This window comes from Vipera berus, assembly GCF_964194415.1.
Source record: "Vipera berus genome assembly, chromosome: 3".
Lineage (NCBI taxonomy): Eukaryota > Metazoa > Chordata > Lepidosauria > Squamata > Viperidae > Vipera > Vipera berus.
Genome location: NC_138204.1, coordinates 125,746,519 through 125,765,900, shown reverse-complemented (window position 1 = coordinate 125,765,900; position 19,382 = coordinate 125,746,519). Strand labels below are relative to the sequence as shown.

At 39.5% G+C, this 19,382-nt stretch overlaps 1 protein-coding gene across 1 annotated transcript in view; it reads left to right on the top strand.

The window, feature by feature from the left end:
• The window catches only part of ADAMTS16 (ADAM metallopeptidase with thrombospondin type 1 motif 16), a gene marked incomplete at its 5' end in the record, with an annotated part of 95,574 nt that extends 80,331 nt beyond the window's left edge, over positions 1-15,243 (top strand). The window contains 4 exons of the mRNA XM_081323585.1: positions 213-407; positions 4,853-5,071; positions 14,323-14,470; positions 15,120-15,243. Of these exons, the coding sequence (XP_081179711.1) occupies positions 213-407; positions 4,853-5,071; positions 14,323-14,470; positions 15,120-15,235 (678 nt within the window). The 3' untranslated portion in view covers positions 15,236-15,243. The remainder of the gene's footprint in view (positions 1-212; positions 408-4,852; positions 5,072-14,322; positions 14,471-15,119) is intronic.
• Positions 15,244-19,382: the final 4,139 nt, after the last annotated feature.

Here is a 19,382-nt window from a genome sequence, read left to right as displayed (position 1 = left end):
CACTTTCCTTCCATATGAAAATGGACTAAATGGGCACTTGATTCTTCTTCAATTCTATTCTAAATATTATGAGAAGGTAAGAATATTCTGGTGGAAAAGCAAAGTATACAACACACACCAAACTGCTACATATTTTATTTACTTCAAATTCTTTTCTCTTATTTTTGAGAAACATTTTGCTATCATGTGTGTTGTCCATTCTACACTCCCAGTGCTCTCGAACATGTGGGAAAGGCTGGAGGAAAAGAAATATTCTGTGCAAAAGCTTCTCTTCCTCTCACTGGGATCAAATTTTACCCGATGCTGCTTGTGCCGCAGAACTGAAACCAAACATGCAAGAAACCTGCCTCCTGAAACGATGCTATAAAAACAAGAAACTTCAGTGGTTTGTGTCTGCATGGACCGAGGTGAGAATACTTTCTTTTTTAAAAAAAAATATGTATGCTACTGAATATACAATCGCTTCCATTCATGATGGATAACTTTGCAAGTAAGATTTACTACTCTTGAGGATTCAATTACTATCCTGAAGAATGGGCTCCTTGGTGCTCTCTGAACTTGGTTGTTTCCTGCAGATCTTTCATTACCCAAGTAGGTAACATCATCAGTTTAAGTTGGTAATGAAGTCATCAGTGCATCTCAGTGCTAGTAAAACATCTGCAAATAAACAACTAGGCTCAGAGAGTACCAGCAACTCCACATTCAACTCTGAGGTACGCATATTCTCTTCTATTGGAACAAGAATGTATTTTTTGCCCCGGGGGTGTGGGAGGGCAGACCCCTGAGCTCAGGCTGGTTTATTTGAATGCCAGGTCTGTGGTGAATAAAGCTCCCCTCATCCGGGAAGTGATCGAGGAGGAAGGCACGGACCTGGCATGCATTACGGAAACTTGGTTGGGCCCAGAAGGAGGGGTTCCTCTGATTGAATTGTGCCCACCAGGTTTCCATGTGCTGCACCAGCCTCGGGCTCAGGGTAGGGGCAGTGGGGTGGCAGTTGTCATTAAGGAGGCCCTTTGTCCGTGGGAGGCCTCTGCCCCTCAGATAGACGGGTGTGAGTCTCTCCTTCTGAGGTGGGGCCCTGGAGGTCAGTTGGGCCTGTTGCTCGCATACCTATCTCCCAGCTGCATGACAACGGCCCTACCTGGGCTACTCGACGCTCTCTCGGGGTTGGCGGTTGAGTTTCCCAGACTTATTGTTCTGGGTGATTTCAACCTACCTTCCCTGGGGGGGGCGTCGGGTGTGGCTGGAGAGTTCATGGCTTCCATGATGGCCGTGGACCTGACCCAGATAATTCAGGGTCTGACTCATGAGGGGGGAAATGCACCCGACCTTATTTTTATTTCTTGGCAGTGGCTTAATGATCTGGGTGGGGGTTCCCCAACTGTTCGACCCCTTTCATGGACCGATCATTATCTCCTATGGCTTGGCCTCTGTTATGCCACCTCCCGTCTCTGGGATGCAGAACCGACTCAGTGGTTCCGCCCCAGGCGCCTGATGGACCTGGAAAGGTTCCAGACGGCGCTTGGGTTGATTCCTGCCTCCCTTTCCCACAGCCCGGTCAGAACCTTGGTGGACGCCTGGCAACGGGCTGCCTCTGAGGCTCTCGACCATGTTGTGCCTTTGCAGCCTCTGACCCGGCGCAGGTCCCGGTTAGCCCCTTGGTTCTCCGTGGACCTGAGAGAGATGAAGCGCCGGAGAAGGGGCCTAGAGAGCAGTTGGAGATCCAGTCAGTCCGAATCTGACCGAGCACAGTTTAAGATCTTTTACTAGATCTTATCTTGTGGCAATGGAAGTGGCGAAGCATGCTTACTTCGCCACTCTCATTGCATCTGCAGATAACTGCCCGGCTGCCCTGTTTAGAGTGACCCATTCCCTATTGAATCAGGGGATGAGGGAGGACCCTTTGCGGGGACGAGTTGAGGAATTTAGTCAGCATCTGCTGGACAAAATCGCTCAGATCTGGACCGGCCTGGACTCCGAATGGGCAGTATCTGACGGGGGGGAAGCGACTGGTCTTGTTGATACCATTTGGGAGGAGTTTGACCCTGTGACTCCGGATGAAGTGGACAGAATCATGGGAAGACTGAGTGCCGCCACGTGTTTGTTGGACCCGTGTCCCTCCTGGCTGGTGTATGTGACTCGGGAGGTTACACAAGGCTGGCTCCAAGCGGTTATTAACACTTCTTTGAGTGAGGGGTGCTTCCCTGCCGCCTTGAAGGAGGTGGTGGTGAGGCCCCTCCTCAAGAAGCCTCTCCTGGACCCAGCTAATTTGAACAACTTTCGTCCTGTCTCCAACCTTCCCTTTATTGCGAAGGTTGTTGAGAGCGTGGTGGCGCGGCAGCTCCCGCTGGTTCTGGAGGAAACTGAGTATCTGGACCTGTGCCAATCGGGTTTCAGGCCTGGGTACAGCACGGAGATGGCATTGGTCGCGCTGGTGGATGATCTCTGGCAGGCCCGGGATAGGGGTTATTCCTCAGTCCTGGTCCTATTAGATCTCTCAGTGGCTTTTGATACCATCGACCATGGTATCTTGCTGCGACGTCTCGAGGGGTTGGGAGTGGGAGGCACCATTTTACGGTGGTTCTCCTCTTACCTCTCGGGCCATTCTCAGTCGGTGTTGGCAGGGGGGCAGAGGTCGACCCCGAGGCCCCTCACATGTGGGGTGCCTCAGAGGCCGGTCCTCTCTCCCCTCCTGTTCAACATCTATATGAAGCCACTGGGTGAGATCATCCGTGGTTTTGGAGTAAGGTATCATCAATATGCTGATGATACCCAGCTTTTCATCTCTACCCCAAACCAACCAAGTGATGCCCTCGAGGTGATATCCCATTGCCTGGAAGCGGTACGGGTCTGGATGGGGAAGAACAGGCTCCAACTCAACCCAGCCAAGACCGAGTGGCTATACGTACCGGCATCTCAGGTAATCCAGGATACTCCATCTTTGGTTATGGGGGGAGAGGTGTTACCCCCGGTTGAGAGGGTGCGCAACTTAGGCATCCTCCTGGATGCACGACTCAGTTTAGAAGATCATATAGGAGCCGTGGCCAGGGGGGCATTTGCGCAGGTTCACCTGGTGCACCAGTTGCGCCCCTATCTGGACCGAGATGCCCTATGTACGGTCACTCATGTGCTCGTTACCTCCCGTATAGACTACTGCAATGCTCTCTACATGGGACTGCCCTTGAAGACCACCCGAAGGCTTCAACTGGTGCAGAATGCGGCTGCGCGGGTTGTGATGGGAGCGTCCCAATACTCCCATATTACACTCCTCCTGCATGAGCTGCATTGGTTACCAGTTGTCCTCCAGGTGAGATTTAAGGTGCTGGTTCTTACCTATAAAGCCCTACATGGCTTAGGTCCGGGATATTTGCAGGACCGTCTGCTGCCAGGAACAACTGCCCATCGCCCTGTGCGCTCACACAGGGAGGGCCTCCTCAGGGTGCCGTCGGCCAGACAATGTTGACTGGCGACCCCCAGGGGGAGGGCCTTCTCTGTGGGGGCACCTGCCCTTTGGAATCAACTCCCCTTGGAGCTCCAGATGGCCCCGGATCTCCGTTCCTTTCGTTGCGACCTTAAAACATGGCTTTTTGAACAGGCCGACCTGGACTGATGGAAGGGAGGTTTTCTTAATTTTGTTTTATTGTGTTTTTAATCGGACTATTTATGGGATATTTTGATTTAATACCTTTTAATGTTTGTATTTTGTGTTTTTATTGTTGTTAGCTGCCCTGAGTCCTTTGGGAGATAGGGCAGCATACAAATCCCATAAATTAAATAAATAAATAAAAATAAATATGTTTAATTTTTACATCATGAAAGCCCTGTCCAAGGGAGAGTTTTACCCATTAATGCTAAGCAACAACCCTATTTCCATCTCACTACATGACAACATTGCTGGAATCTTTTCATTAACTTTCAGTGAAGCTTGCTTGTTATTGCAACATTTTGTTGCAATGAAAAAAAGGAAATAAATATTCCAAACTAAACCTGTCCTGTATACCAAACATAATGCAAACTACCACTATAACTACAACATCAGTAGCAGGTAAATGCAACAGTCTAATGTATTTAAATATACAGCATGTCCCCAGGTTAGAATGGTTCATGATGCTTACATAATATTTATACACAGAGCTTTTTTTGTAAAGAAAAAGGTGCCAGAACTCACACATGTCATACAACCCGCCTTGCCTACCCTACAAGGTTCCATCCAAAAAAGGTGCCAGAACTCTATTCTGAGTGTTCTATGACCAAAAAAGCCCTGCTTATACATTATTGTACAATAATACTGCTCCAACCTATATACAAATTCACCTTAAGGACAAATCTTGGGAATGGATCTTGTTCTTAAACTGGGATCTAGCTGTACGTGGGAATCTACTTTCAGTTGCCCACTGCATGAAGATATTAAGCATATGCCCATTCAATCCATGCCCAGAAATCTTTGAATACTACCATAAGTTTCACCAGATGTAATAGTAGCTGTATGCCTATTGCCCTTCTATATTTGGAACTTGGTTTTGCTTTCTATTGAGACTCACATGAGAAAGACGAAAATGCCAGTTATTTTGACCCACATATAATGGCTGTAGAATTGAAAAGAAAAATGGATGATCAGCTGGAATGGAGTATATTAGAAGAAGATGTGTTGTTTGGAACACTTAACTCGTAATACGTGAGTTGAAATGTGATCTATTGCATTTGGAATAATTCTGAGGTTGTCCACACGACTGATCAAAGACAAAATAAAGGCAAGTTTATATCGACTTGAAAAGGTCAAATATTTCACATGGAATAAAACAAGGGACTACCTTGCTTTGCACTAACTGTTGCTATTAAATTCTCTTTTCAGTGTTCTGTGACATGTGGAACGGGAATACAGAGGAGAAGCCTGAACTGTGCTGAAAAATATCTTTCTGGAAAGTACCGAGAACTTGTCCCTAAAAAATGTTCCTATCTTCAAAAACCAAACATAGAGATGGAAAAAGTTTGCATCCTACATCCTTGTTACAAGCACTCTGCATATTTATCAATAAATCAAGGCAGCTGGTTTTCCTCCTCTTGGTCTCAGGTAAAGGACATAGGTAAACTCTGAAATATTTTAAGCTTCATATCAAGTCTTGGTTACCTTTTTTTTTCTTTCAATGCTTCCAGTGTCCTAGATTCATACCTGTAGCACAAATGCATTCTATGGAGAGGGGGGGGGCTCTGTGGTTCAGAAATGAGCGCTTTGAGCTCTGGAATGTTTCAGTTCCTTCATAAACATATATATATATATATATATATATATATATAGTAGTTCAAATGAAATGGAGTATGCGCAGAAGTAAGCAGAAGTCCACAGCGTCCACAGTTCATGAAATAGAACCATTGGCAATGATGTATAATTTCCAAATTCAGAATCAGGGCTTCTAGATAATAATAATAATAATAATAATAATAATAATAATAATAATAATAATAATAATAATAATAATAATAATAATAATAATAATAATAATAATAATAATAATAGAGACTTAATATATGTTAAGGCTGTAAATATGACTGATGCCAGAAAAGATTTGATTCATCATTTGGGAAACAAGAGATTATTATTTTTTTTGAACTATTATCTTCCAACTGAATTGGATTACAACTTTTGCCATCCCTGTTCAGGAAGATACGGTACATAAATGGGTGACTTTTTCAGCCTGGAGACTACCAGTGGCAAACCCTGCTTCAGGGCTCCAGGTGGCAAGCTGATGGTTCAAAATGTTACCAGAGTGAGTAGAGAAAAGACCAGGAAAGGTTGACTAGAAATTTCACTGGCAAGGGTTCTTCTAAAGCAGACATGTCAAACACAAGGCCTGGGGGCCAGATCCAGCCCGCGAAGTGGTTTCATGTGGCCCACGAAGCCATCCTGGAAACAGTGAGGGAACAGCCCGCACTGCCTTGGCCCTGGCCCAGAGACCCTCCTCCTGCCAGAGACCCTCAGATCTGTCCCACTCCTGCCCAGGCCCCCATAGGCACCCTTGATGCGAACGATGTAGAGCTGGCCACGCCCACCCAGTAGGCCATACGCACTCTAGCCAGTAGGCCACGCCCACCCTGGCCATATCCACCCGGCCCCCTGAGGGCAACCGCAATGCTGATGCGGCCCTCAATGAAATTGAGTTTGACACGCCTGTTCTAAAGTATTTACAGGAAGCTGCCCACCTTTGGATATGTTCTTGACTGGCTGGCTGCAGACTTGTTAGCCCTTCTACCAAGGATTTCTCCTTTCAACCCAATTCTAGAAAAAGTAAGAAGCTGAACAAATCTTGTGCTATAGTTTTGCATATGTGGGAAAACTGATGGGAAAATTTTTCATTCAAAATGTCCTATAAGGCCAAATCAACCTGTATTAAAGAGTTTCTGGGAAAGGGGTCATATAATAAAATACAGTAAAGTATCAATCATATAAACAGAATTTCAAATAAAATAAACACAGTCTGTCTAACTGAATTAAGTACTTGCTATTTGCTTGCACAGGAACTTGGATTTTAGTGTAAGTCCCAAGTTCACTTCAGAAAAATAGTTGAAGAGGGAACATTTAGGCCTTTAGCTTGGATGGTTCATGCTAGGCAATTCTGTGCTGTTGTAATATTTGAGGAAAACTGTTGCTTTTTTGAATTAAGTACATTACTTTTTTAAAAAATATATTTTATTGATTTCTTACAATAACAATATTTGGTGTTTAGTAAACAGCGTGTTGTCTGGGTTCATATATTTGAAAAACATTTAATAGTGATTAATAGTAATTCTCCTTTGTCAACATTAGATAAATATAATTATTAATATTTTCAATGTATATAAGGTTGGATATAAACATTTTTTGTGTTTGTACAAATAACAACGACATACATATCTTTTCAAGTTAACTTATGTTTAAATTGTATTTGTAAAAGTCATCTTGTTAGGTCACTATGTGTCCTGTTTTCAAATTTCTTATTTAAACTTAATTTCTCCTCAGTATTCAAACCATTCTTATCAGTCATAGTTTTCTCAAAATTGATTACCTAAATAGCCAAACTTTCCATTCACATACATCATCCCAATACTTTTCATTTACATACACCATCCCAATATTTTCATATTTTATATATTATAAAAATACTATACTACTTATATATCCTATAACATCCAGATGTAACATCTTTTCTGAATGGCTTATATTTCAACTATATTTGTAAAAGTCATCTTGTTGAATCATTATATGTCCTGTTTTCAAAATTCTTATTTAAGCTTAATTTCCCCTTGGTATTTAAATCATTCTTCTCGGTCATAATTCTCTCAAAGTTAATTACCTTTAAATGTCCAAACTTTCCATTCACATACATCATCCCAGTATTTTTACATTTCATATATTGTAAAAAATACTATACTACTTATATATCTTATCCCTCTTATTATAGGGCCCCTTTATATCCAAAATTATCTATTCTTTTAACCATTATTCAAACAAATGTTTAATCATGTAGTGCTCCATCTGGTAAGTCGAATTAGATCTCTTAAGTCTAACTCTAGCCTTCTTTGGCCAAATTGCTTTCCAGGTTAGTATATTCTGCTTGCCAGGAAGTTCCTGTATTTTTGTAAGTGTTGTTGGGAGCGAGAAGGACAAGTTGAGTAGGATGTATGCTTTTTGTCTCCCACACTCTGATGGTTTTTCTGGCAGCTCTATAATACATTTTGTTAAATCTTCTTTCTTATCCTCAAATTTATTTTGAAGTCCTGACTGATAAAATATATTTTCCACTTTTATTGTTGTGGTAAAATCTTGTAGATTTTTTTCTGTTTGTGTTAAGTTGTAGTTCTCTTCATTTGTAGCTTCTCTATTAACTTCCTGACAGGGAGGACAATTAACCAGTGGAACAGCTCGCCTCCAGAAATTGTGGGCGCTCCATCCCTGGAGATTTTTAAGAAGGTTCTCCTGCTTAAGTGGGGGGCTGGACTAGAAGACCTCCAAGGTCCCTTCCAGATCTATTCTATTCTATTTAAGTCACTTTCTTCTAGTTTGTGTTCTGTTATCTGTTAATTCATTCTTTATCATTGTTTTCTGAGAGTTTTTTAATTGTAAGTCTAGATTGAAGATGTGCTCTTCTATGTCTTCAAAGTTGTTTTTGATCTCATCGTGGTTTGAAACTATTGTCATTTGAATCTGTCATAGCATTGCGTACATTTCCTCCTGAAAAGTACTTGTCTTGACTTGGAGTATTACTCCTGCAGATCTCTGATGTTTCAGGCTAGGTCTTTCAGAAGGGAATATTAGGTGTTGTTTCCTGTCCCCTTTAGATAAATATGCAATGTCCATTTTCTCTTAATTAGCCTTATCAAACCAGACAATCTCAAAATCCAAACAACCACATCTTATAGTGATGCGACAAAGGGATCACGGGGCTCTGCACCCCACAGATGATTTTGCCCTACCAAGGGACCCTAAATGGGTCAAAGTCACGCCAGAGAGGCAACAAAGGAGGGGTGCCCCAAAGATTGTGGTACGATGGCAGTCAATCCGCTTGATCTAGGGGAAGTCCTCCAACCTGACAGGAGAAAGGCTAGCTGCACATCAGTGTCTAGCCTAAGTTACTAGCAGCCGAAGTCCAAAAACATGAACCAGAACAAAGGTGAACAGCATGTTTGAAACCAGGTGAGAGTATAGATCTTCTCTCTTCTATTTTGTAACTGATTACCTGGAAAAGATCCCCAAAGCAAGAAATCCTCTGAAAGTGAGGGAGGGGACTAAATCCCCACCCCTCCCTAAACGGAACTGGCAAATTAACTTCTAAGCGGGGAAAATATTCTGAAATGAAATAAATATCACTATTGTCTGGATAAATCTGAAAATTAAGAAAACTGTTAATATTTTACACCCTAAAGAGTTTTGATGAAAATAAATAATAATAATAATAATAATAATAATAATAATAATAATAATAATAATAATAATAATATTTTTGTTTGAAAAAGTTGGAAAATAAATAACTACTGACATCTAGTGGAGAACTAGAGCATAGAACAACAGCAACGCTAACTCAGAAATTGGCAAGATGCCCAGAAACAAAGAATAATCTGTTCCCTTGAACTTTAACAACCTTCAGCCAAATAGAAAACAGCTGGGAACAAAGAAAGAAAACATACCATCTATATAAGCTTAAAAAGTATCTGCAGGAAAAGAAAACTTTAACTGTTAAGCTCAAGAATTGTTTGCAGAAAAAGAAAAACTTTGACTCTTGGCAAATCTTCTAGGGGGGGAATTTACTAGAAGGCTACAAGGTGGCTGATGCCTTGACAATTGGAAACGCATTGGATTGCAAAAACCATATATAAAGATATGAATTAAGTACATTATTATTATAGTTTGTCACACAGTATTTACTGATGTTTGGACTAGATTTGGCATTTTTATCTACTTAAATCAAGTCCTTCCCAAGGACTTGGGATAGACAGATGCTGTTTGATCCTGTTAAAGGTATCTTCACAGGTAAGAGGGTAAAGCTGCCTTTTGCAATCAATTAGTGATTTTGTCAACGCGGATGGTATTCAAGCAGTGCTCCAGATGTTTTGGAATTGCAATGAAGGCACCTATCACTAGTGGTACTATCTTTGCCTTATTTTGCCACAGTCATTTAAAACATAAAGCATTGAACATATAACATATAACAATAACAGTAATATTGTAAAGAAATCATTAACAGTGTTACGTGTCGCATCTTCTTTCTCGCTGAACTATACAGAATATGTGTAGAAAAGAGGCAGGCTGAAAGAAAAATCCTAAAATTTGCCCAAAGTAAATTCACTCTAGATTCAAGTGGAGCTGCAGCTGTTAGAGGTTGCTGAGAGATGGGGGGAGAGAGAACAAGAAGGATGAAGGATTTTGGTCTCCCTAGATTTTATTCTTTGCATAGAGGAGAAAAACAAAGCAAAAAAGTTATTGGCAGAAATAGCAACTGATATTCCAGCAGGTTAATGTTGCTGGTTGCACCTAAAAGTAGGAGTGGGATAGTTTCCTGGGGAGATTTTGGTATTTCTCGTAGCCAAAACCGAAATGGCTGTGGGCAGATGGAAGCAGCAGCCCTTCCACAAACCAGTTGGAGCTGTGCTGGTCACCAGCCTGTGAATCCCAATGTTTGTGTAGAAGACTATATTGTATTTTCTAACTTTCCGGTTGGATCCCTCCAATTTAGCTTCAGGATGACTGAGAGGTAGGTTAGCACTGAGATGGAGGCACAGAGGGAGCTCATTCTAATCCGTTCAGTTACACATTTTCAATGCTGGAGTGCAGATCAAGGTCTAATAAATGTCTCTTTTCCCCAGAACTGTCATCACTTTCATTCCCCTTTTTTCCTTTTTTTTCTTTTGATATGGAATAAAATAAGATGCAACAGCAACCCTTTTCTATCCAGTGTAGGCAAAATGCTATTAAGGCTTCTGGAGAATCCTGTGCCTTTAAGTGAAACATTTCCTCTTGGCACCTCAACTAATTTAATTATTTTGCATGAATCTGATTTATGGGACTAGTGAATATTTTTTTCTTTGAATAGTTGCTATATCTAATGGCCCAAATCATTTTTTCCGACATTATGATAGCATTTCTCTTTGTAAGTTAAAGTAAGATTTAGATTTACTTACTTTCAAGCTAGAATTGGCAGCTATTTAAACTGTTGGGCTTCAAAGCTGCCAATCATCAAGCAAAGAGTCATTTCATTCATAGGGAGGCTATTCAAATGTCCAACTACTATGGGATGCTCAAATTACATTTAAACTACTGTTAGATATTAAGAGGGAGACTGCAACCTTGGCTTTCCCTCAGTAGGCCAAGTGTTTCATTGGGCTTCATTCTTGTTTGCAACAAAGGACCTAGTCATATCTGTAAGATATTTGCCAAATATTAGAGATTTTTTGAGTCTTATTGCAGTATTCTTTAAAAGAAAAATTAAGAACAATGCTTGGAAGTTCAGAATCAGAATAGAATAAAGCTGGAAGGGACCTTGGAGGTCTTCTAGTCCAGCCCTCTGCTCAAGCAGGAAAACCTATACCTATACCATCTCAGACAGATTGTCCAGTCTCTTCTTGAAAATGTCCAGGGATAGAGCACCCATGATTTCTGGGAATAAGCTGTTCCACTAGTTGATTGTCCTCACTGTCAAGAAGTTTCTCCTTAATTGCTTCTCTCTTTGATCAGTTTCCAACCATTGTTTCTCGTCCTTCCCTCTGGTTAGTTAGTTATATTGGTTCTGTTATTCTTAGTTTAGCTTTTAGGAATAAGTTCTGATTCCAAGATTCAGTTTGGGATTCATTTGGAAAATAACCCAATTTAATTAGGATTGTATCAAGATAAACACGTCAATTAAAGCTCAGTCTGAGACCACCATAAATTATTCTAATATTTTATTTTTTGGAGGTAATCAAAGTATAGGATATCATTTGTAGGAACAATAGGCAATTTTGGGGGATAAAGACTGTCCAGGCAGCAGGTGCAACAAAACCAGATTCCTTTAAATTTTGTTTTGGTCATGCTGTATAAGTACTTCTTGACTTACAACCATAATTAGGAGCAGAATTCAGTGCAGTCATAAGTCATCACACGGCCAAACTCGATTTTATAACCATTTTTATGGCAGTCGCAAAGCAAATCACCTCAGTTGTTAAGCACTCATATGGTCATTAAGTAAATCATGTGGTCATAAAACAAATCCAACTTCTAATGGACTTTTTTTAAAGGGTTGCAAATTGCCAGTGCATGATCACAGGACTCTGCAACCATTTATGTATGAAGGTAATCGCCAAGTGCTTGAATTGCAATCATATTACCACAGGGTTGGTATGATGGTCATAAATGCAAATACAAATCACAAGACACTTTTTCTGAGGCCACTGTAAATTTGAATCATCATTGAGCAGTCATAAACTGAGGATTATCTGTAAGTTTTGTTTTATTATTTAATTCTATTTATGCTTGCAACTTTGTTAACTTTGACCAGAATTATATGCTATTTGCAGTTGTAGTTGCTCCAGTACTATAAACCCTTCTAACATTTTGAGCAGACAAATTGAGGAGACATTATGTGAAGGAAGATAGACTTCAGGATGAGAGAATCTTCCCATTTCCTTACTTACTGTAAGTGAGCAATACTGATGAATTAAGAGAGAAGGCAGGTTTCTCAGCCCATTACAGGGACCATACCAACAATTTCTGGACTCTTCTATTGGAAGGCCACTGGATGTAGAGGGAAAATTTTGTTTGTTCCTCAACTCATCTTGCTTAAGATCACTGAAAGGATGGAGCAGAATTGCTGGGAGGGTGAGTTATCTATGATGAGCCTTTGGATTTAGACATGGTTCCTAAATCTTCCATCAGTAGGACAATTTATTATAAAGTATGAGGAGATATTTTTAGCAATATATTCATTTGAAGAATTCTAATTAGAAAGCCTCCGCTGAACAATTTTTCACTATTAAAAATAAGATCTGCCCCTCTCTTGATTTTATCTTTCTCCTTTCTTTCACTTCCCAATCTTAGATTTTATTTTTCTAAAAAAAATGTAGTTGGCTGTTTATCAACTCAACAGATGGCTTTCTAAAGAACTGAATCATCCCCCAACCTCTTGACTTTGGGCTGATATGAGATTCAGCTTCACCTCATACAATGACAGGTTTGGCTCAAAGCTGCTGGCTTTTATCTTGTTATTCAGGACTCATAGGAATCGTAGCACTCCATGCTTTTATTGCATGTTTTCTTGAAAGTTGTTGCTATCAAATGAGCAAAGTTAAAATTAAATAATTCCCCTTCTCTGTGAAATAATAGCTGATCTGATCTAAATAATTCTCCTTGACACTGTTCACACAGAAATCAGTGTTCCTCTAGACTGGATCAATAACAAACTGTAAATCTGTCTGAGGTCGCAAATGTTACACTTTTATTGCCCAGGAGTAAATTTACACAAGCAAGCATTGCAAAATAATCCTGCCATGGAGAAGAGCATGCACGTTACCTGAATAATGTATTAAACACTGCAGATTCTCCATTTCCATTATTGAAAGAAAAACAATGCAGTTAAACAGTATTGAAAGTCCTAGTGTGGAAATACTTAAGGCAGCTTGTATCTGTTTGGGAAGGGCAACATCTGTGCCTTGGCTAATACAGTTTAATAGCACTTCTGATTTCCCTCTTTCACTTTCTGCCAATGCATTCTCCTCATCACCTTTATTCCCTTAAAGATGGTAATTTTAGACTGGACATTTATTGCACAATTCTCCTGTTTCATTTGCAGAATTTCACAAAATGCTTAGGCATGTTGTATCCTTCCCTTTTCCCACTGTGTCCCACATTGTGTGTGTGTGTGTGTGTGTGTGTGTGTGTGTTGTAAAATAATACTGTGATAGAGCAGAAGGGAGATATGGAATAGCTGGCTTGGTACAGTAGTACTAGAAGAAGAGGAAGCACCTGTGTGCAGCAGAGCACTGTGCTTGTGGTTATTGGGTCTAAGTGGAGAATGGATACAGGAAAATCATGTTTCTCTCAGTTCCAACCACTCAGATTTTACAGGAGAAAGGAGGTTCCATTATTTTAGGATCCCTGCAGTGTACATTTTGAGATTTCATGACATATTTGCTTGGAAGGGCATGATAGGTAAGCATATGAAAAAGAGGTAGCACTATCTTAAATAAGTAATATCAAGAAAAATCAATTTAACTTAAGGAGGTTCTAGGTTTAGTCATGTATTCCCATGCAAACACACCAAGGCAATGTCGATGATTGACATTGTCGATGATTGACAAGTTAAGAGATTCCGGAAAAGGCATCTTTTTTTTTTAACACAAGAATCCTTTTTCTAAGACAGATGGATGCATTTGCTTCAGTGAATATTTTGTTTTCCTCAGAAGGATTATTTTAGTCATGTGTTCATTTGCAGAAATTTAATTCATTAAAACCCATGCGATTAGTTGTACAATATTTATTTTATTAAGTGACAGCTTAATAGGTTTGTAAATATTAATATCTGAAATTGAACCATGCAGGTACTTTTGAGGACAGCTGGGACTCCAATCAATAATTGTGTACACAGGACCTTTCTGGCTATCTATGTGACAACATGCATAACATTTAGCTTTTATGAAAAGGCTTTATTGTGGAAATAAATAGTTGAATATTGTCCAGAACCTCTTGCTGAAAATGCATTGATGAACTCAGCAGAGATTTATAATCTTGTATTGGTTGTTCTACTTCCATATGGAGATTTTCATAAGACTTTCTGTCCAGTTGTAGTTAGCCATATTGATTAACTTTGTTGTACCCTGCAGTGCACAGTGACCTGTGGAAGTGGCATGCAAGTGAGGTCCGTTCAGTGCCTAGCAAATGGGAGATCAGCTACCGGATGCCTCCTGCACCAGAAGCCCATTGCATCGCAAGCCTGTAATATAAACCTCTGTCCTCTTCCAGAAGCAAAAGGTATAGTCAAACTGGTTTTTTTTCTTCTGGACCTCCATTTTTGTCTTTAAAGGATCCCTTCCTCAACACTATCTTTTGAATTCTACTTGGGAATCATGAGATGTGCAATCCCAAGGATCAGATTGAGGAGGGCTGCTTTAAATTTGGTTCTAAAGATCTTGCTTAAAGATATTGTGAGTATTCCACCAGGACTGCTTGGCAAAGAGCATTTAGAGACTTCAAGTACAATCATAACCTTCAAGGGCAAATCCAAAACCAGAAAGAATCTTAGATAGTAAGTTAGTAAGTAAGAGTAAGTTATGTATGTAATTAGTTGCAGAACTATTTAGTTTAAAACAATTCAGAGGGAATTAGAGAGCATCTTTCAACTATTATTTGAAGAAAGATGGAGACAATTTTGAGAGGAGTTTCCCAACAGAAAAAAAAATGAGATTTACCTCAGGTCCTTGTTTTCTTATTTTCATAACCCATTTAAATAAAAACACCAGTCATTGAATTAAAATGTTCTATCTCCCAAGCTTCAAGCAAATCAAGTCTTTTTTATTTTAAATGCTGCATTTACATTTATTCAATACACATGGAAACCTAACTCTTCATGAAATGTATATTTGACTACATTCACAATGTCTTTTCTTTTCATTATTTCTAGATGTCTTCTGTAAGGATTATTTTAACTGGTGCCACTTGGTTCCCCAACATGGCGTTTGTAGTCATAGTTTCTATGGGAAGCAATGCTGCAGGTCTTGTATCAATTCTAATTTGTGAGCATTGCCTATAAAATATAAGGCATAGCTCTGAATGAGCTTCACCTCTTAACTGGCATCTAAGCTGATAAACAAGAGAATCTCAAGAGCGACTGGAACACTCTGAAGCATCCTTCTTGGCAAGCAATATGACTCCAGGTTAAAAAAAAAACAGCCAAGAATCACGTGCATGGCGGAGGTCACATCCCAAATCCTTTTCGGTATTCTAATGTGACCTGAGGGAATACCCAGTTCTTAAAATAAACCAAAAGAAGGGGCTTTTAATGTAAACGGGGCATGGTTTAGTTTTCCCCAAGAAAGTTGGAAGGAAGTTGATTGTTGAAAATATAACCAATTTCTTTTTGAGGAGCTGATGAGAGCAGAACATCTATGAACAACAACAGAGCTATTGGTTGAGACTGAGGGTTGAGTATTCTTTATACCTCAGTTTCTCCTGCTAAATAAATACTTTGGGCACTGTTGACCAGCAGGTTTTTCTGACATGAGTCCTGTTGAAATTAGCAAGAACTATTAAAGTACACTCTTGTAGAGGAGCATATTAGTGGGGGTCTCACGGAAGTCCCCGACATTAGTGGCCTTGCTTACTCCCAGCCACTTCACTGAAATCTTGTGAAGGAGATACTAGAACTAGATTGCATGGTTCACCTGCAGTTTCCTGCTTACAAAGATCCTATAAGAATAAATACGGTAACAGATTGCAGCAACTGAAACATGCTTAAGGCACTACTGCCCAAAAATAGAAATTAATTGATTTACTTAGATTTAAAGCTTTTGTTGAATATGCAGGATGCAGAGAAAAGCAAAGCCTAAAGATTCCTTTCGCTTTTTCAAAGTGTGTTGGATGATGGGATCTTTTATATTTGTCACTGTCAAATGAGCAACCATATTTAAATGTCCTTATTTTATGCTTTACTCTTAAATATAAAAAGAGTGTTCTGCTATCAGTGTTACAGAAATGGCTGATTATACCAAAAGTATGTTGTTTGTATTTAAACACAAGGTACTGTCGTGTTAGATTTCAGCACCAGAATAGCATAATAACCATGATTTTTTTCCCCTCTTCTTTTCTGGTTATAATGGCTGTTCAACATAACCGGAAATTATTTTCAAATTTAGAACTACACAGAAAATCAATACTTCTGCTGACTGCTGGCTGACTGCAGTTTGGCAGTTCAATTCTCACCAGCTCAAGGTTGACTCAGCTTTCCATACTTCCGAGGTCGGTAAAATGAGGACCCAGATTGTTGGGGGCAATATGCTGACTCTGTAAACCGCTTAGAGAGGGCTGGAAAGCAAGGAAAGCGCTACATAAGTGCTATTGCTATTAGAAAACAGGTGTCTTGCAACTGAAAACATGAACACACAAAATACTAGTTAGAGCACTGAGGACTTTAGTTTTCACTAAACAAAGCAAGTTTCTGGTCCTCATGACTGTAAAGAAATATTCAAATGCACATGTACAATCCATTTGAACAATCTTAGACACCAAGCAATGGCTGGTAGAATTGAATAAAACGTGTCTTTAATTTCCTACCACATTACAGAAATTAACAAAAAACTGAATACAATTGACAGACTTTTTAAAAACACAAATATGGACTACTTACAATAACATAGACAAAATCAACTTTTCTTTGTCCAAAATTATTGGTGCTTTTCTCTGTCCAGAATTATTGGTGCTTTTCTTTGTCCAGAATTATTGGTGCTGTCCTCAGATTTTTTTTTAACTTTTTTTCTTTTTGGTGCTGCCAATGAAAATGGGAATTTGAAAATTTATATTACCTGATATTTAATAAAAAATATTTCTGTATTATCACTCATTATTTATTTCATTGATCATATTGAAAGATTCATTTGGAAGTACCGGTATATATTTTACCATTTTATTTCTGATACTATGGTTGCATTACTGTATTCATTTTCTTGCTTCATTTATTATATGCGAACATTAAATCCCATTAGATATTTACATAACACAGGCCCACTTCCAGAATCCATAGCAAAATAATACAGACATAGAGACAAATTGAAACGTGTTGCTCAGTAATTATCATGGGGCAAAATAAACTGAAGTCATGGAGAAGGGTTTATCTTTTACCTAATGGCAGCTGTGTATGTATGTAGATGTAAATTCATGTAGACTCATTTTCTTTAATAAATACATATGAATATATACAGTATATTCAGTTTCTATTCACAATTCCTCAAAGTTTGAAGACTATCTGCCATAATCTTCTATATGCTATACACGGCGCTCAAAGAAGCATTACCCCACCCAAACTCATACATGTTAACAAATATCCCTTACCCTGAACCAGGGGTCTTCAAACTCGGCCCTTTTATGACTCATGGACTTCAACTCCCAGAATTCCTCAGCCAGCATGCCTGGCTGAGAAATTCTGGGAGTTGAAGTCCATGAGTCATAAAAGGGCCGGGTTTGAAGACCTCTACCCTGAACCCCACATAAAAGGGATCTAAAATAAATTGTGGCTTCCCATCCCATCCACATAATTACTTCATATTGTGTTAATTTATCTTGCTAAGCCATAAATAAAATCCTAGTGATTCCTGTGAGGGAGAGCTGAAAAGATCTCAGGCCACCCTTCCACTTGAAAGACCTGAAGTTCAGGAGCGAAAGGACATGCTGAATTAGAAATTATAGCCAATGGAGAAACAGACCTGCTCAGCCTTAGGGGAACTAACTCTACCTTTATTCTGGCTTCAAATGTACTGCAACTGAGCCAGAAATAAATCAGCCCAGCTCTCAAATGCACTGTCAATGTTGTGGGATTACCAAGGTCTGGACCAGCACACATATATGGGAAAGTTTGCTAAGCATTTAAAAAAGGTATGTGAAAATCTACATTAAAACCCATCTACCTCCTGAGCCTTATTACATATTACATCAAATATGCGGCAAGGGTTTTGGACATCGATAGGAATGAAGTTTGTTTCTTTATCCATATTATAATATCTTTTCTACTGAGAGTTCAGTTGAGGGTTTGTTTGTTTGTTTGTTTTAAACAGGCAGGATTTGCAGCTGCTTAAAGTTAAAAGAATAAACTAGTAAAGCAACAAAATGTGGCTGAGCCTCTTGAGTCTCCTTTTAACTGAGAAAATTCTAGCCCTCGTTGTTGCAAAGATATTCAGAAGCCACAGAATTGCTGAAGATTTTCACAGTCAGATTTAATACTTCTGAGCAGGCTAGGAACTGCAAAATAGACGGAGCTATATCAGGCATGTAAGAAAGGTGGAAACTACAAATATTTTAAAGATATTTGTTATTGTTGCTTTTTAACTATGATGACTTTATTTTAAGGCATTTCAGTTTTCATCAATACCCAGCCTCAAAAGAAAATAAACTTTCAGTAATCATGACCAGAGGAGATTTAGAAGGCTGCAAAAAGAAAAGTTGTTACTTATCCTTTAGGTTACGTTTTAATACCTTGCTTTCAATATACCATGTAAAAGGTGCTGGTAATTACCTTTAAAGCCCTACATGGCTTAGGCCCGGGGTACTTGCAAGACCACCTGCTGCCATTGTCAACCTCCCATCGCCCGGTTCGCTCCCACAGAGTCGGCCTCCTCAGGATTCCGTCGGCTAAGCAATGCCAGCTGGCAACCCCCAGGGGAAGAGCCTTCTCTGTGGGTGCGCCGACCCTCTGGAATGAGTTGCCTCCGGAGCTGCCGATGGCCCCTGACCTTCGGTCCTTCCGCCGTGACCTGAAGACATGGATGTTCCAACAATCGGGCCTGGACTGACTATAGTTTTAAATTTGGTTTTATTGGGTTAATTGTTCTGTATTTATTATATTTATGGTTTAATTCTTTTTTAAATTTTGTATTTTATGTTTTTTAACTTTTTATTGTTGTGAGCCACCCTGAGTCCTTAGGGAGAAGGGCGGCATATAAATTTAATAAATTCAATTCAAATTCAATTCAAAAGCCAACAGAAAATGCAGACAAAACCGATGAACCTAACAAATAGGGAATGCATAATTCATATATTAGTCATAAGTAGAATTATGAATATTAAAGCTACATTCAGCTAAATATAACAACAAATTGCCTTTCCATAGAACATACAGTGCAAAATGTGTCAGAAAATCTATTAAATAATGGAAGCTACAGGAAGGATCCATCCATCC